We start from the raw sequence: 23,888 nt of genomic DNA, 5'->3' as shown, positions 1-23,888 counted from the left end.
TTCAATTATTTTTTATTTTCTTTTCCACTTCTGGTATTAAAGTTTTCATTCATTTTTTGCTCCTATGGGTTTAGAAGTTATACATTCGAATTCTATTTTGTTAACATGTTGTTATCTGATAGGGTCCACCCAGGCATGGGGCGGGATATCCCAGGGACTCTCAAGAGAGTTCACATATCACTGCAGTGGTGTACACTGGCACAATATCAGCCTAGATGATAACCTACTTTTTAATTCAGACCCCAACCCCTTGTAAAGAAAACTTTATCCTATTCCTTCCTTCTGGATTCAATTTCCTTTCTTATTCTTTAGTAATTTTTTCAAGTAGGATTTATGAGTGGTGAACTCTCATTTTTTGCTTGCAAGTGTCTTTAATTCATTTTTACTCCTGAATGACAGTTGAACTGAGTCAAGGCATCCAGAGTGGGTGTGATTTAAATAGGTTGTTTCAAATGGGATATATACATATCCTATCTCACCGATTCTAAGAGGCCATCAACTAAACCATGAAGAAAAGGATGCATTCCAATTCCACAGATGCTAGCATATGAAAATTTTATGTTTTACAATTAATTAGAGAGGTAACATATTTTACTATATGCAGTGGAAAAAGAATGAGCTTTGGAACCAGGAAGAACTGAGTTCAAATTCTGGCTTTGGGGCTTCCCTGGTGGCGCAGTGGTTGAGAGTCCGCCTGCCGATGCAGGGGACACGGGTTCGTGCCCCGGTCTGGGAAGATCCCACATGCCATGGAGCAGCTGGGCCCGTGAGCCATGGCCACTGAGCCTGCGCGTCCGGAGTCTGTGCTCCACGACGGGAGAGGCCACAACAGTGAGAGGCCCACGTACCGCGAAAAAAAAAATTTTGGCTTTGTCTCTTATTACTTGTGTAATTCTGTGCAAGTTCATTGATCTCTGTAGGATTCAGCTCATCATGTGTAAAACAGAAAAAAAAATCATTTATACTGGGAGTTGCCAAGCTTTTTCTATAAAAGGCCAGAAAGTAAATATTATAAGCTTTGTGGGTCATAAGGTCCCTGTTGAAACTACTCAACTCTGCCAATTATAGCAGAAAAGCAGCCACAGTTAACACATATTCCTGTGCCTGAAGTACAGTGGGTATCAAGAAATGTACATTTCTCCCCCTACAACCCTTTTTCTCAACATTCCTATGAAAGATATAAATAGCATATACAATAATTTCCATGTGGGAAGTGCAGTTAAAAGTCCCATTAAGCTGTGGGAGGAATGAAAATTATATACAGCTCCTTAGACTTCTAATTTCTGAATATTTAATCCCCATTAGCTGGGGATTAAGTTACACATTCACTGGAATACTGATGATCTGAACTTTCTGAAACCTAGAGCATATCCATCTCTAGGCCTCAATTTCCTAAGCCTCAGTACGATTCAATTAGCAATGCCCCTCCCATGTCCAAAATGCCAATTCCCTACAAAGCCATACAAAAGCAGCTTTTGAATGAAGCATGGTCATAAAAATGTATTTGTGCTTACCTTTATATCAAACTATAACACTATGTTGAGGCTATGCAGCACAAAAATATGTATCCTACTGCCCTACACTATAATTCAAATCAGTATCAGGTGAAAATAAGAAAGTACTAATTTCACAATATGGACCTTTCTAATGCCTTAAGGAATACAAACAAAAACAAAAGGTACATCAGCATTGCTTGAGACAACAATATGAAAATCTGGAGAAAAACTAAATCCTAAAAGATTCCATGTCAATCAGCTCTGTTTTTTAATTAGTTACAAAAATCCTTGTTAATCTCATGTTAATAGCAGTACTTTCTGAAAAAATATCCTATCCAAGTATTTTATTGTGTCTGACCATTTAAACAATGTTTGCATTACATAAATGGTTGACATTTAAAAATACAGTTGTTTTCTTTTCCATAAAATCCAACATACTGCAAAAGATGGAAAGAACAGAGTTTAACATTTGAAACATACTTCACAGCATTTAAATCCAGTGTGGCATACAAATAATATAAGCATTTCATCCGTTCTGTAGTTTCCAAATTGTGGGGGACCATGTATTGAGCAAAGATCCGTTCAACAAGCAATCTACGAAAAAACATAAAGTACTGTATTAATTTCTTTAAATGTAGGTATTAAATATAGGTAAATATAGGTAAATTAAATATAGGTAAATTAAATGTAGGTAAATTTCCAAAACACATAAAGAACACATATAAAAGAGCTTCTTCTTTCTGAGTAGAGATGAGATTTCCAAATCAAAGATTTCTTTCTATAAGAAGAAGAGCCAAAGAAAAAATTTTAGCTGGATGTACTGTAAACATCCTATACCTAACTAAGATTAACTACTTCTGCATGACCTTGGGCAAGTTATATACCAGGGACTCAATTTCATTGGCTAAATAATAAAGGGTTAAAAAACTACACCAGAACCTTCCAAGTGACAAATTCTAAACATCTATAAGTTAACCATAAAGAAATGTTTAAGATTCTTGACTTTTTGTAGTGATCATCATGAAAAGAGACCTAGATAAAAGTAAAAACAGAAAAAAAGAAAAGGAAAAAAAGAAAAATTAAACGGTGGGGGGTGGGCTATGAAACCATAACGCACATCTCTGTGCACTGATGCCACACACTCAAAAAGCTTAAAAATGTCAATTTTCTAAAAATAGTAACTATAAAGTCTCTTAGATAATATCAACCTAAGATATTCAGTTTCTACTTCCCATACCTCTTAAAACTGTAAGATGTCCTACTGGTTCTTAATTTTCTCATTCTCACCTGTTAATAAGCAAGATCATTTGGACCCCACTAAAAATTCATCAAATCAATGCAGACTGCAAGCAGAATTTACAGCTCTACTAACTACTAAATCGCTAGGTTCCATACAAGATCTAACCTTACACACTGGAATAGAAAAATACAAAGATTATATTCAGGTAATGTGTTTTTATATAAATTTATAAACTATGTTTTTAGCCTTGAGTAGGAATTGTTTTTATTTAAAATGTCTAAATCCAAAGGGTGTATATTTATTTTAATTTTATTTGAAAAAATGAATGTGTATCCCTGTAACACAATTACCTATGAAACAAAATTTAAATCATAATTACATACACTCCTACTTGCAAATATTACTCTGTTAAAACATAGTATACGAAAATGACCATAAAAGACGTATCCATCCCTAAAGTTATATGTACATTACTACTTCATTTATGGCTTTGGTGGGAAAGCAACTAGTCACTCACTACCTTTAATTTGCAGTAAAAACTGAGGAGGGAGTTTAAAGTTATAAAGAAAATAGTTAGCCTAAAACAACAGCTCAACAGTTATATAATACCAACAGCACCAAACATTTTACGTGTGGTGTCTTTAACTTACCTATCATCAATACTATTTTGGTAATATATATGTAGCAATTTGTCTTTGATCCATGAAATCTGTTTTGCAGCATCTTTCCCAGCTGCTGATTGTAAAGCGTATTTCTTATAGATCTGGGCAAGTCCCATCATGGCTTCTTTGCGCACTCTCCACTTAAAAAAAAACAAGAAAATTTTTCTCATAATTTAAAAATGCCTCCGTTATATTAATTCAGTAAAATCTAGTTTCCCAGTTTTTTAATTTACTTTACACAATTTATTTTCATCATACCTCAGTTCCTGGATGTCAATCTGTAATGACTGTATGAAAAAACACAACTATCATTTTAATATATCTACTATGTCAAGCACAGACATCTATTAACATGTATAAAGAATTTTAATGCTTTGATATCTTATACCCATTACCAATCCCTAGAAAACAAAACTCAATCACAATCTACATAATGTCACTTAGAATGAGTGAGGCAAAGCATGCTACCAAATTGTAAAAGGCAAAGACAGTTAAGTGGATAAACTGTGAGCTATTCCTTATAGATTGTTTTCCAAATTATGGTCTATATTAAGCATACCTGTATTAAAGGTATACATGACAATGGCTTTATCAGATGCTGAATGCAAAGACACATCAGTGGTTCATTTTGTATATCTGGCAAAGACGTTCAGGTATAAATGTATTCAAATGTATTTTCTAAAATAAATACGTATCTGTTATAGTATACCTACCATTAATTATCTTGGTATGAGTTTAATCTTAAATTTTACATAAACACAGCACTATAATCAGTAGGATGTAAGTAATATTTAGAACTTCATGAATCTGCGAAGATTATTAATTTTTCCTTTGCAGTCTGTCACTCACAGCAACATTTTTCTTGGTTTCTCTTTCAATTAATTACAGTAAATAATAGTCCTTATTTCATCCATCCACTGCATACATATTGAAATAAAAGACTTCAAAAGCTTTACTCATAAAATAAGAATTCAATATGTTTGTAAAAACTTTATCTCCAATTCCCTATCTTATCTCTAATTCCCGAAAGTGCTACTTTAGGGAAAATTTAAAGATATAGAGCATATTCTAATACTGACAGTAACATAAATATATTTAATTATTTTTTGGTACTCAATTAATATTTATATGAATGAACCAAGCAGTCATATGATGAACACAACATGATGATCAAAACCATACATGAATTATGATCCCAATAATACACAAATACTTAGCTTAAATTCTAAGTGTAACTATGAGAAAGTTTACTTGAACAATTAGAAGGCTGTTATCCTACCATGATGCAAACCTCCTTCTCCTTCTTTATAGCTTTTGGCCTTTTCATTGTTTAATACCCTACTGAAATATTCAATAACAACAAGTCTAAATTTATCAACTAAAATAAGTTGCTCTGAATACCTATAGATTCAGAGGGAAAACCATGCAATTCCTGTCCATGTATTCTTCATCCACAACCCACATGATCAAAGAGAGAATTAAATGATGGAGATAGCACAATCGACCATACAAGTGACTTTCAAAATGTTATGAAGTTTTTACCTAGTTAGAGCTATTCATATCTACCAAGAGGCCTCCCACTTTCTTTGCTTATTAACCCCTAAATACACCAAAGGTTTTCATCCTTCACCAAAATTACTCTTAAGTCTAAGTCTGTAAAATCCATGCCATCAAGGAAAGGCAATGGGGAGGAGGGGAGAATAAATATTCACTGAAACACTTACTGAGTGCCTAATACATTCCAGGCAACATGGAATACAAATGTAAGACACAGTGCCCTCTTCAGAAGCCACTAACTAAAGAGTGGAGCTGTTCAGTGCTCTAGAAGGAAGGTTTGGGGTCATGGGAGATAGGCTCGAAGCATGCTGCTCTGCTGGGGTTAGCTTTGCCATGTTGAAAACATTTTTGGGACTTCCCTGGTGATGCAGTGGTTAAGAATCCGCCTACCAATGCAGGGGACACAGGTTCGATCCCTGGTCCGGGAAGATCCCACATGCAACTGAGCCCATGTGCCACAACTACTGAAGCCCAAGCTCCTAGAGCCCGTGCTCCGCAACAAGAGAAGCCGCTGCAATGAGAAGCCTGCACACCACAACGAAGAGTAGCCCCCATTCACCACAACCAGAGAAAGCCTGCATGTAGCAACAGAGACCCAACACAGCCATTAATTAATTAATTAATTAAAAGAAAAAAGAAAACATCTTGTATTTTCTATTCCATAGAAATTATAATACAATCAGCTAGAGGACTATGAACTGATACCCATATGAAAGGAAAAAGAGAAAAGAGAAGTTGTGTTCAGAGGTCTTTTCAAAAGTCACTTACTAAAATTAGTGTACAGGTTAAATACCTGATTACTCTACCATTTAGAGCTGGCCCATTCTGAGGATGAGAACAAATAATCCTAATGAAGAAAAACTAATAAAATTTAATGTAACAAAAAGTAAAATCTTCTCATAAACATTATTTTAGATATTAAAATGCCTCCCCCCAAAAAAGGGCTAATTACATTTAAATCTCAATATTTTCAAATGAAATACTATTAAACTTCCAAGTATTCAAAATGCAAGCCTACTAATAATTATTAACCCTACTTACCCTTTTGTCTAATGTTCTCTCTCTGACAAAATTAAGTAAGTGATCATTGACCAGAAGAATATCCTTTTTAGCAGCTGTAACTATAGACACAATAACATCATGTCTAATAGCTTCCTCAGGGTCATGTGACCTCACTTTAAGATACTCTGAAAGATAAAATTTTATTTGATTAAAATGAAACTTTGACAACTAAAATGTTTTAAAAGATTGCATAAGACCTTTGAAAGTGAACCACAACAAAAACAAAACCTAAGTAGAAGGTTCAATATTTCAAAAACATTAGAAGTAGGTAAGAGAGAAAGGGAGAAAGAGAAGGAACAAGGAAAGAAGGTCAGTCCTTCAGGCAGAATACAGTAGTTTACATGCAACTGAGTAGTAAATCCCCTTCCCATTTGTGGGACAGGGTAGTTAACTAAGGAGTTCCTAAACTCATTAATTCAACAAACCATATAAATGAACCAAGAAGTATATCAATGTTAAATATTTCACTTTTGTTTTTTAAATGGTTAAAATATTCAAGTCAAGTGGTTCTAATCGGAAAAGGCTAGAGAATTCAAGTTTCTATCCCTTAACTAGGTAAACCCTTAGTGAGGTTATTGAAAGAGTAAAATTAGGTAATGGCAGCCAAGAAATAGGATTACAGGAAAGACTGTAAGGCAATTCTGTTTAACTGAACTAAAAGGAAGGCCAAAGGGAAGACAGAAGAAATGAAACATTTAACAATTATGAGTGACTAGAGGAGAATCTTAAAGTCAAAAACATTGAAGTTCAGATCTGGCACTGAGAAAGCTGAAAGAAAAAATTAACAATCTTCAGTAATGATATATTAGGTTTAAAGAAGAGGTACCACAAGTGAACATAAATTATTATTCAGCTTTTTAATTATATGACGAATAAGATAAAATTTCGTTGTTTGGATCTGGAGTAACATACATAGCCATGTCTATAAACAACAAACAGAGCTTATGATTGTGAATGGATTTACTTCTCAATAAATTAACAATATAATGCAAAAGCTCATAAAATCAATGCCTAGGTCCTAAGCCCCTCCACCTTGAGCATTCTCTACTAATAGGAACTATTTCAAAAAGTGTTTAAGACAATATGTCGCTAAAAAACTTCTGAAGAAATGGGAATATTATTTTATGTATCACAGAAAACAAGGTTATTTTTAGTATTGATTTCAAATGCCCCATGCTAAATATATCTCAAATTCATTTACCCATCAAGATAAAGACAGGAGTTTTATCTTTCACTGTACTTTTCAAATGCAATATGTATTATTATTTCAGGTGTCACTAAAAAATGGAAAAACCAATGACACACCATCAATTTTCAGATACATCCTCATTTCACTAAAACAAACATTCATATTAAACAGGTATACACAAGAGCTATTAACTTATAGATATTAACTGTGCAGAGGAAGAGAAAACAGGACAAAGAAGAAATTCTCAACAGTTAGCATGATGCAGCATCTAACAATACTCTTCCCAATATGGCTACGTCCCTCAAAACTTGGCTGAAGGCACAGGATGAGGCTCACAAACACACTATGGAGAAAAGAAGATAAATGTATGTTTTTAACATATTTATTTCAGCTCACTCCTGAAACCCTAAGAAAATGTCTTTTAAAAGGGACAAGTAACAAGAGAAGAGATCATAGCAGAAGAGATTTCTCACCAAAATTTTGGCAGATGGATGACTGGTAAATGCCCAGGGACAAAGGAGAAGGATGAAACCTAAAAGGGAAAGAAAAGCCATAGACAAGCTCATTTCCAGGGTAGAAGAACCCTGAAATTCAAGGCACCAAGCAATGAGAAAGGCAGACATGAAGACAGCAGCTGAAAACATGGAGTGGAGTGGTTGAAAATCTGCATTAATAGTTAGACCCCTAGATTTTTCAAATCTGTCTTTTAGCCAACTCTAAAAATTAAAATGTGCCAGGAGGCTAGAGACTAGGAAATACATAACATAACAAGATAAATGTTTCATAAAAAATGAAACTGTACACTATCCTTTGATAAAGCAAAACATTCAAAACAATGATAAGGACTAAAAAGGTTATTGGTGAAATTATTCACATCTAAAGTATATTTCAGACAGCTATAAAAAAACAAAATATCTATTATTTAGCCAAGAGTAAACAATGCATTGAAGTTCTGACTATGGAAAAAAATACTTTAAAAAGATACAGACTATGCACAGAACTACTACAAATCAACAAGAAAAAAAAAACAACGAACAAGCCAATTAAAAAAGGATGGGTTTAAACAGATACTTCATAAAAGAACACATGTATCAATATGCACATAAAAAGATGGCTAATCTCATTAGTCATCAGGAGAGTGCAAATTAAAATCACAACAAACATCAAGACCTATGAGAATGGCTAAAACCAAAAAGATTGACAATACAAAATGTTGACGAGGATGCTGAACAACTGCACCCTCAAACATTTCTGGTGCAAGTGGGAAATAGTATAACTACTATGAAGAACTTGGTCATTTCTTATAAAGTTAAACATACATTTACCCTATGACCAGCAATTTTACTCCTAAGTAGTTCTAAAGAGAAAGAAAAACATAAATCCACAGAAACACTTACACAAGAATACTCACTGTAATCTTAATCATAATCGCCCCAGACCAAAAACAACCCAGATATCCATCAAAAGAAAAAAAATGGATATAAGCAAATTATGGTGTATTCATACAATGAAATACTACTCTATAATAAAAAATAAAGTAATAATACTTGGTGTCCCAAAGACACAAGCAATTAAAACTAAACTCCTGGTAGGATACTCTTTTCTGGGGAATCTGAATAGCCAAAGAGAAAGTATCTAAACTAAAGGTTTTCCAACAAACAACCCACCCTGATCACCCTACAGTGAAGTTCAGAGTCAACAATCCCATCCATACGCTCAGGGCTTTCTGAACAGCTTTTAATTTAGTCCCCCACTCTTAATAAAAGCCAACAGCCATAGATTGCCAAGCGTTTGAGGAAAGCCTCTAACATGGAAAATACAGACAAAAGCAAATAAAAAGTGGGAAAAACAAGTGGGTGAAACAGACATTTTTAAGAAAAAGAAAACTCTAAAATACTATCATTAATATTCTTAGAGAATACTGCACCCATAACACAAGAAAAGGATGCTCCAGAGTAAAAGAAACATCCAGGATAAAAGAGAAGGAGGAAGAGAAAAGGAAGAAACAGACACACATACACAGACACTCCCATGCATGCACGCGCGTGCGCGCGCGCGCACACACACACACACATTCAGGGTCACACAGAAGAAAAGGGGGGAGAAAAGAAGGGAAGGAGAGGGGGAAGGCAAAAAAGAGAGGAAGAACGGATCATCTTAAGATGAATGCTATAAAGCAGAAGCTCACATACAGCGAGCAGTCCAAGTTCAGGTGTCAGTAGGTAGACAGAGGGTTCTCCAAGCAGGATATCTCCCAGAAAAAGCAGTTTAAAATGTACTACAAGTTGGTAAAATTTTAAAAAGAGTAAATAACTAAATAATAGCAAGCAATAATATGCAAGATGGGAAGGTAGTGCTCAGAGGTAAACCATTCAAGGGTCCTGGATTGCTCAGAAAGAAGCTAGTGTTCTGATTAACTTCAGACTTTATTAATCAACTATGCAGTAAAAGCATGAAGGAGAATGTAACTTCCAAGCCCATATGGATAAAAAAGGAAAAATGAGAAGAAAAGTAATCAGTTGAGCAGAAGAGAAGAAAAATAGAAATAAAAGAAGCAAAGAATAGGCATGCAAAATAGAAAACACAAAATAAGACAGTAGGAATAAGTTCAACAGTATCAAATTCAAATTATTTCAATAAAATTTTCAAATCACATAAGAATACTATATATAACTTATGTACAGATACACATGTGACATAGATAGAAAAACATGAGCAGAATGCAGAACAAATACAGAGGTTACCCTCTACAGAAGTAGGAATGAGAGGAGTTTGTGAACAGCATTTCAACTGTATCTACAATTTACTGTTTTTTTAACCTCCTAAGCTAATACAGCAAAATGCTAACATTTCTGAGGAAGACAGTGGCTGCCGTATTCATCCGTATTCTCTGAACTATTTCATAACTTTAAAAACCTTAACAGAGCAGCAACAGTCAGATACACAGTATTCTCATTCTATAAAAATGCACAGTTCTGAAATACCTCATCAATATACAGATTTCAGAAAAGTTACCTCCATTAAGCATGGTTAAATTAGTTCATAAATTAATGACTCTCACCTAAGTTCTCAAAATATTAACGACGACTGAAGTCCCATAATCTATTCAAAGTCAAGACCTGTTCAAATCCAAGTGCCTGCAATACTTTTAGAATTGTTCTTAAATTAAGAAATCAATATTATCTCTGATAACGCTACTTTTTATGTAAGTGCTTCTAGCCTATGTAGGTACTAGGAGGTAAAAACTGTAGCTTCACCATGATGATGAGCTGAAACAAGAAGACTTCACCGACAATAATCATTAAAAAAACCCAAAAATAAAAAGGTTTTTTTTCCTATATATAAAACCAATTTTTTTCACCAAAGAGCATCCAGGAATATTTGTCATTATAGGTATACAGTACCTGTTAAGTCCTTTGCTAAATCAGGATGGTTCATGAGACAATGGCTAGCAAATTTCACACATTCCAGGCGGATTGGTACATGGATATCATTAAACCTGATAAAATATAAAGTCACGGAGTAATCTTTAAGAGAGACAGATAAGTGTTTAACCTGCACTTAATTTATATTTATTTCTTTAATTAAAAGAAAAAACAATTTATACAGGATAATTCAAAGCAGAACCAGACTATTTTAACAAAGTTTTTGATATATTATATATGTAAGAATGCTTTGGAACCTCTATATTAAACTAGGTCAATCTCCTGTGAGAACTATGTACTTTTAAGGAGGATGTTTGAACAGTATACATTTGGCTCAAATACAAGAACTGGAATGACAAAATTTTTCCTATAAATAGTATACTTTCTTTTTTGTTATATATAAATTTATTTATTTTATTTTAATTATTATTATTTTTGGCTGCGTTGGGTCTTTCTTGCTGCGCACGGACTTTCTCTAGCTCAGGCGAGCGGGGGCTACTCCTTCATTGTGGCACGCAGGCTTCTCATTGCAGTGCCTTCTCTTGTTGTGGAGCATGGGCTCTAGGCATGCGGGCTTCCGTAACTGTGGCATGCAAGCTCAGCAGTTGTGGCTCGCAGGCTCTAGAGCACAGGCTCAGTAGCTGTGGCGTATGGCTTAGTTTCTCCGTGGCATGTGGGATCTTCCTGGACCAGGGCTCAAACCTGTGTCCCCTGCATTGGCAGGCGGATTCTTAACCACTGCGCCACCAGGGAAGCCCTATAATTTCAAATATATCTGTTTATGCAAGTATATGTGTATACATAATGCACATATACATTATTAAATCCCACACTGAAAAGAAAGTTTTTCCTCAAATTATTCTTTCTTAAATACAGAACATTCACAAATGTTTGGTAGATCTTGCACTAAACCCTGTATTACTTTATATGACTCTAAAATTGTGCCGAAATTACTCCTATCTATCATAATTATTTCCACTAATATCAAAGCCAATTTTTACATGTATATGTAAATACCTTAGTACGTATCTCTAAAAAGTTAAAACTCTTTGGTTGATAAGTCATTTAAGTATCTTTTACTCATATTTCCCCTATCTTTTTCTTTTCCTTTGTAATCTGGTGAAGCAACTGTTTTGTGTTTGTGTGTGTGTGTAGTGTTTTTCCACAGTGTAGATTTTGATAATTTTATCATTCTGATGTCAATTAACAGGTTCCTTTCTCTCCTAAATCCTGCACATTAGGAATCAGGTCTAGAGACCTGATCATATTCAGGTTCATTTTTTAGCAAGACTACTGATAATGGCATTGTGTTCCTCCATCAGGAAGCACATGATGTCTAGTTGTCTCTAAACCATTGATGTTCAAAGCCTATATACATAAGTTCATTGTGGGCTACAAAGCAGTGGGTTTGTTTTTAAATCTTAAGTAACAACAAGAACGTTAAAGTGAAGCAAGAATTTTCCATTTGACATTTTCATAAGTCTTAATTCTCGAAGATCAAAAAGTCTCCAAATCTGGTATCACCTAATACCGTAAGAAACAAAATTTAGCATCGGAAAGAAAAAAAGTCTTCTGAAGGAGCAACAAATTACTCATAAAAGATTATTATTAGGAAACAAACTGCTTTATGAAGTACACTCAAAAAAATCTAGTCTATAAAATCTAGTCTCTGGTCTCATATAGTTTCCTGAGTGTTCTGAATCCAAGTACTCAATCCCTGTACACTTTAACCTTTCTGAAATAAACATGTACCAAATAACCATTAAAAGACATCTTTAAAAAAAATACTCTAGCTCCCTAAAATTGGTAATAATGTGCAAGTTTTATGTCATTAATAAAAAAAGGAAAAATTACAATGTAATCAAAAGGTAAAAAATTTAAATTAGAATTTTTCCTCCTAAAATCCTATAAAGTCTGGCTAATCCAAGTCCTGATTTAAAGATATATTAAATGTCTATATGTAAAACTGTATTTGTTTTAGCACATTAAATAAAACATTTTGATTTTAGTTGTACAGTTTAATTAAACAAACTATTTTGCCCTCTTGCTCATTGTATTTAAGGGGAAAAAGTCTAGAAATCAAACTCAAAATGACAATGGGCTAATATTTATTAGTTTAACACACCTTGTTAAATATTATTATTGAGCTACATAAGAGGTAAGAAAACAGAGTAAGAATTTAGGGCTTAACATATAAAGGCTTAAAAAAAAAAAACATATAAAGGCTTATATGATTTGACAAATTAGAAAAACAAGACCAGAAGAGATTATCTTTATCATAATCATTGATAGTTCTGGTAACAAAATGGAAGGAAAAGTGGTGATGACAATGCAAATATTTCAATACAAAGAAAATAACAGTAAGAATCTCAATCCTATTTACTTGTTTATTTACGACTTAATTGCATTATTTGTTATAAGCATAATTATAAAAGGGGGAAAAAAATCCTCCTCTATCCTCAGCGTCAAAGTAGGTTTCAGCCAGGGCACTTGGAAGTGGTTTTAACATATTCAAGGTCGGGATATCTTTAGAAAAGTAATAAAATAAACCCCTCTCACAGAAAAAGTATAGAAACACATTCAAAATTTTGCAACCGATTTCAGGAGGTTTTTGGATCATTAAAAGCATACAAGAAGCCCAGGTTATCATTTCCTCATTATCATAAGAAATGTAGAAAGGAGGTCAGTAGGAGGAATATACATAATCATTTATTTATCCATTCTATGGATACCCTTTTATCTTTACAATGACTCCAAATAATCTAATTAAATATAATTTCTTTGTGGAGAGGCTATATCTCACCATGATGTACTTCTGGTTGGAATTAATCAATCACTGCTATGTAATAATACACTTCAATTTCAGGATTATAATACTTTATGAGAGTTTTTTAAATGTATCATCTTTTAAAAATTACTGAAGACAAAATAAGAAGGGGAAACTGTAAATATGGCCAATCGCCATCAGCATTCAAGAATTTCAAAATATAAAACCCCTCTTTTTATGATTTCAGAAAACAATCTTAAATGTGGGTGCTGTTTTAAAATAGTAAGTAGATATAAACACATATTACTTTTAAACAGGACACCAAAATCATATACCTGCCCAAGTAACACTGCCAAAGTGGTTTGTTTTGAGAAGCCAATTCTGAATCCTTTGCCCCAAACATTTTTGCCAGTAGTTTAACAACTTGAAGGCGTTCCTCATTATCATTGCTCTAAAACAAAACACAACCACAGCTTTAAAACCATGAGGTAGATATACTGAGAATAATTTTCCCCATGATTTCCCTTAATCTCTAATTCCACAGAAAATCTTTTATGAACTTCAGCTGAAAAATTATACATAAAAATGTTTAATATATTTTTCATAAAATTAAATGTTACCTTAAATATTCTAATCATCTCAAATTACATTAAAGGAGTACACTCCTACATGAAAATTCATCCCAAAGTCTGATTAAAATTTAGTGGCCCCTCCTACAATTGAGGCTTGTTTCCATTCAAAATCAAAATCAAAAACTAACTTGCATCAAACCTACTTGGGACCCTTGAAAAACTATTTGTGGTCTTTAAGAATAGACACTGATAGAGGCCAATCCTACAGTAAACAGAGACTTATATATGAAGGTACTTGTTAAGCCCTTTGTAGAAATAAATATGCACTAAATCTCCCAACAGGAGAGTCAGTTCATCTACACACACCAGATTCATAATGGAGTTCAACGACGTGATGAAGCCTTACACATGCAAAAACTAAAGTTTCCACTTTATATAGAAAATGGGTACTCTGGGGATAAGAACTCAAATTTTATTACTGCTTTTGGTACCTCCAACAAATGACAATATTTAAATGAATGAGCCAGCCACAATACTAGACTTGAACACAAAATGTGACAGAGATTGTTAAAAGCACTAATATTCAAAGTACTTGGATGGCACTGTACAGATTTCTTTTAAATTTTAAACCAATGCCAAAGCCCAGCATTTAAAGCCCCCATGATATGACCCGACTCATCTCTATTATTTGATTATTCCTCTAAAAAAGTACGTTTTAACCCTGGCTGCACATTAGAATGACCTATAAGGCTTTTAAGAAACAACAAACAAACAAACAAACAAAAGCTCATGTCTAGACTCCACTGCCAGAAATTCTGATCTGGGTTAATGCCTGGACATCTGCTTGTTTATTAAGGCTCCACAGGAGAAGATTCTAATGGGCAGCCAGGAATGATTTACACTTACTTTATGCTACCATGCAACTGTAATTCTTTGTGTTCTGCAAATTCACCCAGCACCTTCCTACCTCTATATGATTCTGCATGCTGTTTCCTTTGCTTCAATTGTATGCTGTCTGTATCTTTTATGATACTTATAATATTTGGCCTCTTATTAGATATGGATTTTTTCCTCTTCCTCCCATAATAGATGTTAAATTTGCTGAAAGCAGGGATGATAATTCTTATTTTTGTATTTCTTACAGTATTCAATATTTTTATTAGAGAAAATCAAAGCAACAAATAATTAAAGGTATAACTGCCTTTTGCCTCATCAAAATTGCTAACTACATGAAAAAAGGGGGTAGAGGAAGGCCAGTGAATCAAATGTCTCACTTGAGAAATACACCAAAAATATGCCTCAAAATAAAATGAGAATAATAATTTGCTGCATTTTGGGGGTATTTATACTACCGACATAAACTGTTTATTTTGTAGTTTTCAAAGAGACAAATTCAAATTTTTAGAAACAAGAAATACAACACAGAAATCATTTAAAAACTTTTCTGGGTGGTACAGTGGGGTTCATCAAAGAGTATTAATTATAACCAGATTTATTTAATCTTTATGTAATAACTTGAAAGAGAAAATATGCCCCAAATCTGCAAGTGAAACTCAATTTTATGGCATAATTTAATGCCAAGGCAATAGGGACGTTACCGAAAGAGTCCAGAAAAGCCGTGTGGAAAGCAAAGGAGCTTTCAAGACAGGCTAGACAAGTACAGGATAATGTTCATAAAGGGAAAATATTTCACCCTATGTAGATAATAGATCCTAAACTATTTTTATGGCACATCAAGGGGTCTTGGGAACCACTATAAACCATGCCTTAAAAACGTAAAAGTTTGATGTATAGCTATGACCTCAAAAGTTAGTCACAACCCAGAATTTATCTGGAAAACATCTGAAGGAAAATATCATCCTGCTAATCATTAATTCATCAGATTTTATCTGCTAGGCACCATGCCAGGCACTGGAGATACACAAATATGCAAGGCACAAACATGTAAATAAATAACTAATACACCACCACATGTGTAACATCCAGTTAAAACCACTATAAGGATTAAAAAGCCACAAATAATGCGCTTTGCTAATCTGGTTGATAAAACCATATTATTTTTAGAATAGTTACCTTCAATTTAAATTCAAGCTGGGGTAAAACTGACAGCAGCAAATGACTATCAATATTATAGAGCTCCAAAATTAAGTCAAAGACATGCTCTGACAAATCGCTGATAGATGTTTTCCCAAGCATCAGAACCTGATTAAAAAACTTTTGAGAAAGAAAATTTATCATTAATAGAAACACCATAGATAAAGTGAATTTTCTGAAATTTTATTATTCAATTAAGTTCATTATCATTCTATACAAAGTCAAAACAGGCATACCAAAACATTTTCTAAGAAGGTGGGAAATCACTACTGGCTACCTAAAAACATAAAACATGGAATTCACCTCGTACATAATAAAAGACAAGTAATTTGTACTGACTCATCAATTAGCATATCAATAAATACCCTACCTACCAAATACACTTTATTCCACATTATGGTATTTACCATATTTTATCCTATACTACACTTATTTGTACACATGTCTTAGTTTCTCTACTAGATAAATTTCTTAAGGGCGAGGGATCACATTTTGCTCCCCACAGCAGTATGGGAGACAAAGCCTTACACCTTCATAGTAGAAACCAATTCCATTTTTAAAATACGTAATTTTATATTTACAAGGCAAAACAATATCTTTCTAATACTTTCTGTTTTCTTTTATATTCTGATAAACAATGTATACATACATACAAAGTTTATAGCACTAATTAAAGTCCAATTAAAAGCACATACAAACACAAGGAAAATCCAAATGTGAACATTTTTTTTCTATAAGCAGCCAGCACTAACTAGTTTCTGCACTCAGATCATTCATCATGTTACTACTGAAAATGGTAAAAATATGTGGCATAATGATCAAGTTCCTTTCTATTTAAAGTCTTCCAAATATGTAAAAAATTAACCCAGAGCATATCCCACATATTCTCCACAGTATCTTTTATCTCCTTGAAGAAGGAATTAAGGATTCTTTACACCGCACAAGCTGCCCTGATCTCTTCTTTCTGTGACAGTTAACAAACAACTTGGCTTAATCAGGTTTTCTATCTGGAAAGTACAGTCAGGACTTTACATTTCAATGTCTCCTCTGCTTACTTTTAGCTCCTGTGTTGTTCTTAAGTTTTTTAGATCTATGAACCTGTACCAACCACCTAGCCACGAAGGGAAAAAAAGAAAAAAATTCTATTCTACTATTCTCTCTTTATTGGTTTTAAAAATAACTCGTCTGTCCTCCATGTTCATCAATTTTGTGGGAAAAGAATTTCATGACATCAAAGGTTAAATTCTCATTCAAGTTGAAGATGAAGTGGCTTCGTTGTTTCCATTCGAAAATTTTCTCCTGTTTCAAAATGATAAATCTACCTTTCTTAACAGAAAATAATCCTTTCCAATCTGGCCATCTTGGTGATCAAACCATCCTCTTCTTCTATCAGTCTGGGGAAAACTCATTTGAAAATGGGAAAAAAACAAAACAACAACAAAAAAAACCCAGTGTAACTTCCTACAAATTCCATCAAAAACATTTATTGGACACTTATAATCTCCATCTATCTCCAAGTCAGTCTTCACTGTATAACAAGAACCGGATACACTGCCTGACAGAGAGGTATCCAAAATAGATTCAATAAATGAATGAATGATGTGTAACAGGTACTATAATCCAACTATAGGTGAAACAACCTTCCTGAGGGTATACAGTTCAGTGAAGAAGCAGATATAGATTTGAATAAAGCATTTCCTACCAAAAAACATCAGTCTTTTACTTACAAATAGTAACTAATTTTCATATAGCAAATTAAAGGATAACAACTGCCTCCTAATGAAAGGAGTAAGAGGAGTAAGTTAAAGGTCGATAAATTCTTAGATTTAAACGATCAACTTTAATTACAGAAGTGCTTTCACATCAGTTAACACATTCTCTACCATCACCCCAAGCATTATTAACTCCAATAACTAAGTCTAAGTGAGATTAAGCAAATTAACCAAATTGTACCTACATCAAGACAAGCTTGATACATTTTTTCAATCCAACAAAATACTTCTGTGCTATCCCCTAAAACGTGTGATTTAAAAGATCTGGTAAAAAATAACAACGTTACCAACAAGTGATCCATGTAGGAAATTTTTTAAATTGTCACTACATACTTTTTGTTTTTGATACTGTTGTACCTTTTATATATATATATATATATATATAGACACACACACACATGCACATACACACACACACACTTTTTAGTTTCATGAGTTGTCAAGTTACAAAAACTTTTATTTTAAAAAGTAATCTATAACGCCACAGTGACTTAAGTTCTATATATGTAAACAACACTGTATATAAAGAGGAAACTTGAATGTGTCTATAGACATGAGTGAAAAAAGACACAAGTAAAAAAGAGACAGAAGTGGGGTTATTATTACCTTGACATCCTACCTCTATTACTTTGACATCCTACCTCTATTTTTCCTTGCTAATTCTCTACTAGGAAGATATATGAATAATGGCTATTACATGTACAAATCCAAAAAGGCTGAGAATGATTTTTACACTGGACTAAAATCCCACAGGGAATTAAGCTCACCAGAAGGTATTTTACATGTAACTGTAGATTTATAAGGGAGAAGAGGAGAAAAAAAAAAGCAATTCTTAATGACTTCTTAGCTAACTCTCAAATAAGTCAAGGGACAAGAAAATAGGGAAAACAGAGAGAGATAAGAAAATAATGACAAAGTACTGGGAATACATAAATACATAACTGAAAGTGTGCTCAGACTATTCTACTAAGCCTGTGCCTCTTGCCCCCAGCCCTAGCTTCTGATAAAGACATAACCAAGTATGGATGGGGCTGTCTATTTCTGTAGGTAAGAACTAAGAGCAGGAAATTAACATGAGGTGTAAGTGACAGGGAAATGTTTTTACCTTGATTTACCTGGGATTGCTAAAAGTATTTCCTTCGTCCTTCTATATTTCTTTTAACTTTTATTATAAATATTTTCAGACATACACAGATGTTGAGAGAATAGTATAATGAACCTAATCACCTCATTCTATCTTGAATTTTTTTCTTTTATTACCCAAATATTTATTTTCCCAATCCTAGAAAATCTATCAACGTAGTATAGTGTTAATTTTTTATTTTTATGCCAGAAAAAGGCATCAGAAAAAGGTAAGTGTTCCCCTAAAAAACATCTAGCTCAGCAACATCAACTTAAATAAATGACCACCAGGAGGAGCTCACCTAAGTGTATCTAATGGCCACAGAAACAGTCATTCACAGGCACTTGAAGCAAAGGAAAAGGGAAGGGGCACTTAATAACAGAATGCTTAAATCTGGTTCTACAGATTTCAAGTGCCACTACGTCATAACAGAAAGAACTCAATCTACTCAGTCTAACCAATTTACTGCAGCCAATACCCAAGACTCACAAAACTTGCAGAAATCAATATTTAGAATTCCCTGGCAATCTGACTGGAGCTATTAAGATAGGTTACACAATTTAATTCTCCAGATTCTGAAAGTCCACCCTCCAAAACAATTTCTTTACAAATTAAATACATTTTTCCAAATCATCATGTGCTCACAACTATTTAAGGTCATAAGCCAGTAACAAAAACTGGAATTTACCATAGTACTGTTCCATAAAGTATGTTAATTTTCAAAGTACATCTTTTCATGATGTATTTTTATATACTAAATTAAATTTTGTATTACTTCAAGAAAAATTCTCCTTCAATAAACTTCAGGAAAATTAAGTACATAAGTAATTATAAAAGGCTTTCTTTCTCACTTTTTTCAAGAAGACAGATTTACATGTTTAGATGTGGGTAAAAGTGGAAAGCAGGTGGAGACAGACCTGCTACACAATTCCAGAGGCCAACATCAAGACTGCATTCTAGATTTGTTCCAGTAGGTACCATTCACATGGAAAACAATGTGAATGGTGCCACCTAGAGTTGTGCAACTCAACAGAACTATGGGGGAAAAATTAAAACTTATAGTAAGCTTCTATCAGTGAACCTATCAGATAAAATACATTTCTTCTGAAAATAAATAGAAGATCGTTAACCATAAATAAGTAGATTTGAGATGATAATGAAAGGGCTCATTTCATTGCAATTCTTCCCCCTTCTCAGAAAAGGTAGATTTATATGGAATCTACCCCAGGGAGAGCAAGACAGGCAACTTTCACCACACCACTGTCATTCACACTTGCCTTCAATTTTTATATCTTGATATTAGTTCATATCTTCTTCTTGTACAAATCAATTTAATTTCCAAAAAGCTGTAAGCAACTTCTCTGAATAATGATAAGTTCCATATGATTTATCTAATTACATTTAACTCGATTTCCAAGAATAGAAACAGTATATCTTGCTAACCAAAATAAAAACTGTTTTAGTTCCTAGGCAATTTGAAAGAGAGAAATAAATGAACAAAGAATATGAGAGCTAATTTTCTAGAAAATATTAACCAATAATAATTTTAAATAAGGAGAAAGAAAATACACTTAATTATTAAAACAATATGAAATGTTAAAGTATGTACCACTTGCTGAAATTCTGCTTCTAGCTGTCTTTAAAATTTTGGCTCATCTTTCTGACAACCAATTGGACAAGTAAAACTTACATTGGTAATATATGGTTCAATAGCTTGAGCTGTCCTCTTCAGTAAAGCCTTTGCCAAATCATATGCTTGCTTGTTTAAATTCTGAAGGAAAAAAACAAAAAACAGTACCTATATTATACACCACTAAATATGAAAAAGGAAATATTACCTGTATTCAAAAAGCTACTGTTAAGTCAATGAATGAGAAAACTGTTTAAGATTCAATTTGAATAAAAGGGCGACGGCAAAGCCACTTTTCTCCTCAGACTAACTGGTCTAGTACATCTTAAGATCCCTTCCAAGCAAGGATAATTATATTCTCTTCATATCTTATTCACAGCATAAGGTAAATCACATAGAAAAGGTCAATAAATGTTTATTAGACAGAAAAGGAGATACTGAGTCACTGTAAAGCTAGTTGCAAAGTCAAATCAGTTCAGCTGAGTACAAATACGGGCTATTTCATTCCAAGACCAAAAGAACCAAAACATCATAAGAGAATGAACTGGGTCCTAGTGCGGGCAGAAATGAGGAATCCACAGGTGGTGAAAGACAAAAGAGTTTGGGGCAGCTATGGGAAAGCAGATTTTCCTGAACCACATCTCAGAGCATAGGGAAGTCCAAGGATAGAAACATAACAAGGGAATCCCCTGGCCGTCCAGTGATTAGGACTCAGCGCTCTCACTGCCGGGGCCCCGGGTTTGAGCCCCGGTCAAGGAACTAAGAAACCACAAGCCATGCAGCACTGCCAAAAAAAAAAAAGAAACATAAATAGTCAAGTATGAAAAGAAAAGAAGCACAAGAAACAATACCTTAAGAAAATATGTTTCTAAGAGATTTTGATGATGGAAAGAATCATGACCAAAGATCTAAAATGGAATCACTATTCCAGTTTAAACATATTACAGAGAGCAGGAGAATTGTATATATCCTGAAACTCACATTCAGAATATTTTTAGATTTATCTGCATTGATGCTTTGTATTGTATCATTTCATTAATATCTAACTGCTGTTTAGTATTTTCATATATAATATGCTACAGCTTATTTACTCATTCTCCTATTCATAGACATTAAATGTTTTGTATTGATACATGCCTCCTTGTGCATATAAGAAATAATTTTCTATAAATACCTTTGCCATTTTTCAAATAAGCTGTTTTGTCTTGTTCTTATTTGTAGAGTTTCTCTGTACACTAAACATTTGCCAATTACATGCACAACATATCTTAGAGCCTGTACCTATGTTTTTACAATGCTTATGGTATCTTAGGACATACAAAAGTTTTCATTTTAATATAACCAAATATATCAATCTTTTCCCATTTGGCTTGTGCTCTCTCTATATTTTTAAAATTCTTTTCCATATTGAGGTTAATTTGTTGTTTTATATTTTCAAATAAAATTTCAAAGATTTGCTTTTCAGATTTAGATCTTTATTCTGCCCGTAATTTATTTTCATGCATGGTGTGAAATAAGAATCTTATATTATTTTCCATATGGATATTCAAGTCCATTATTCCCTCCAATGACTTCCCTGTAATACTCACACTCTCAAGTTTCTATACAACCATGTACCCATTTGTAAATTTTCCATTACTTCCATATGTCCCTTTGTCTATTACTGCCTGATTACAGTCAAAGGGACATATGGAAATAATGTCTTAACACCAGGTAAGATAAGTACCCGCTTTCTTATTCTTCTTCAAAAACCAATTTGTCAAACTACACACACATGCACGTATACACACGCAATACACATTCACAATTTCTATTTTGATTAGGTTATCTATTAGTATATAGAGGAATGAATTTATTGTGATACTGAGTTTCCCATCACATAAACAATTATAACAAATCATGCAACATATTTAAGTCGTCTCTTACACTTCTCCAACAACTGTAATAACTTTGAACATTAAGGTCATACACATTGTTAATAAATTTCTAAGTAGCTCAAATCTTTGTTAAAGCTACAAATAAAAATTTTTTGAAATTATACCAACAGATTTTTATATATTGATCTTATATCTAGCGACTTTGCAGAATTTTCTTATTTTTTCTAGAAACTAATCTGTACACTGTTTTGTGTTTTCTGCACAGGCAGTCATAACATCTGCAAATAATTTCAGTTTTGTTTCTTCTTTCTAATCCTTTTATCTTTTGTCTTGTTTTACTCCACTAACTTAAGGCTTGTAGTTTAATACCGATTTGAAATAGCATACTTGACTTTTTCCTGAGTAGAAGTGACCTCTTGACAATGTTCCTAACTTCAAAGAAAATCCTTCAGCATTTCACCATTAAGTGCAGTATCATACATAACCTTATCAATTTAAGGAAGTTCCTTTCTATTTCAAATATGCTAATAATATTTTTTATCGTAAGTTATACTGAATTTTATCAAATGGTTTTCTTATACATCTATTGATTATTTTTTCTCTTTGTTCTGATAATTTCCACAAATATTTTTTAATGTTAATCCATCTTTGAATTCCTAAAATTTAGCCAATTTGCTCATTACCAATATTACTTCATATCATTCTGGATAGTGTCCACTATTATTTTATATTGGATTTACACAAATGTATTATAAATTAAATTAGCCTATTAACCTCCTTTCTTGAACTTGGTTTTCTCTAGTTTTCCCTATGAAAACTATATTCTGCTCATAATGTGAATTGTGGAGCATGCCTTCCTCTTCTATAATCTTAAAAAGGTTGCTGAATATCAGGATTATATGGCACTTAAATGATTAATAGAAATCTCCTGGTGATGTGTTTAAATTCCTTCATGCTTGGTTTGAGTTCTGCTGCTGTTGCTATTATTACTGTCATCGTTGTTTAGGAGGAAAGATTTTTGTTTGTTTTATAGATATAGTTTTTAAAACCAATTAAATTTCTTTTATTGGTTAAAGGTTATTCAAGATTTTCTCTCTTGAGAAAAATTGGCAAGTTTTATTTTCTAGAAATTTGTTTTGTCCAACTCCAAATATGTTAGCATAAAATACTGTTCATGGGGCTTCCCTGGTGGCGCAGTGGTTGGGAGTCCACCTGCCGATGCAGGGGACGTGGGTTCGTGCCCCGGTCTGAGGGGATCCCACGTGCTGAGGAGTGGCTGGGCCCGTGGGCCATGGCTGCTGGGCCTGCGCGTCCGGAGCCTGTGCTCCGCAGCGGGAGAGGCCCGCGTATTGCAAAAAAAAAAAAAAAAAATACTGTTCATGGAATTGTTTTTTGATCTTTTTAATGCCCGCTGTTCCTCAT

The 23,888-nt window shown here is 33.5% G+C and overlaps 1 protein-coding gene across 6 annotated transcripts in view; it reads right to left on the bottom strand.

Moving 5' to 3' along the window:
* Nucleotides 1-23,888, bottom strand: part of PDS5B (PDS5 cohesin associated factor B) — a 200,465-nt gene that overhangs the window by 88,302 nt on the left and 88,275 nt on the right. For all 6 annotated transcript variants that reach the window (XM_081214717.1, XM_081214719.1, XM_081214722.1 and 3 more), the window contains exons 7-13: nucleotides 20,650-20,730; nucleotides 16,044-16,184; nucleotides 13,734-13,849; nucleotides 10,611-10,705; nucleotides 5,997-6,142; nucleotides 3,387-3,538; nucleotides 1,977-2,090 (exon numbers count right to left, since the gene is read on the bottom strand). In XM_081214717.1, coding sequence (XP_081070843.1) covers nucleotides 1,977-2,090; nucleotides 3,387-3,538; nucleotides 5,997-6,142; nucleotides 10,611-10,705; nucleotides 13,734-13,849; nucleotides 16,044-16,184; nucleotides 20,650-20,730 — 845 coding nt within the window. The remainder of the gene's footprint in view (nucleotides 1-1,976; nucleotides 2,091-3,386; nucleotides 3,539-5,996; nucleotides 6,143-10,610; nucleotides 10,706-13,733; nucleotides 13,850-16,043; nucleotides 16,185-20,649; nucleotides 20,731-23,888) is intronic.

This window comes from Mesoplodon bidens (assembly GCF_964165515.1).
Source record: "Mesoplodon bidens genome assembly, chromosome: 17".
Taxonomy (NCBI): Eukaryota; Metazoa; Chordata; class Mammalia; order Artiodactyla; family Ziphiidae; genus Mesoplodon; species Mesoplodon bidens.
The sequence above is the reverse complement of the archived record's forward strand: the minus strand, read 5'-3'. Positions and strand labels throughout refer to the sequence as shown.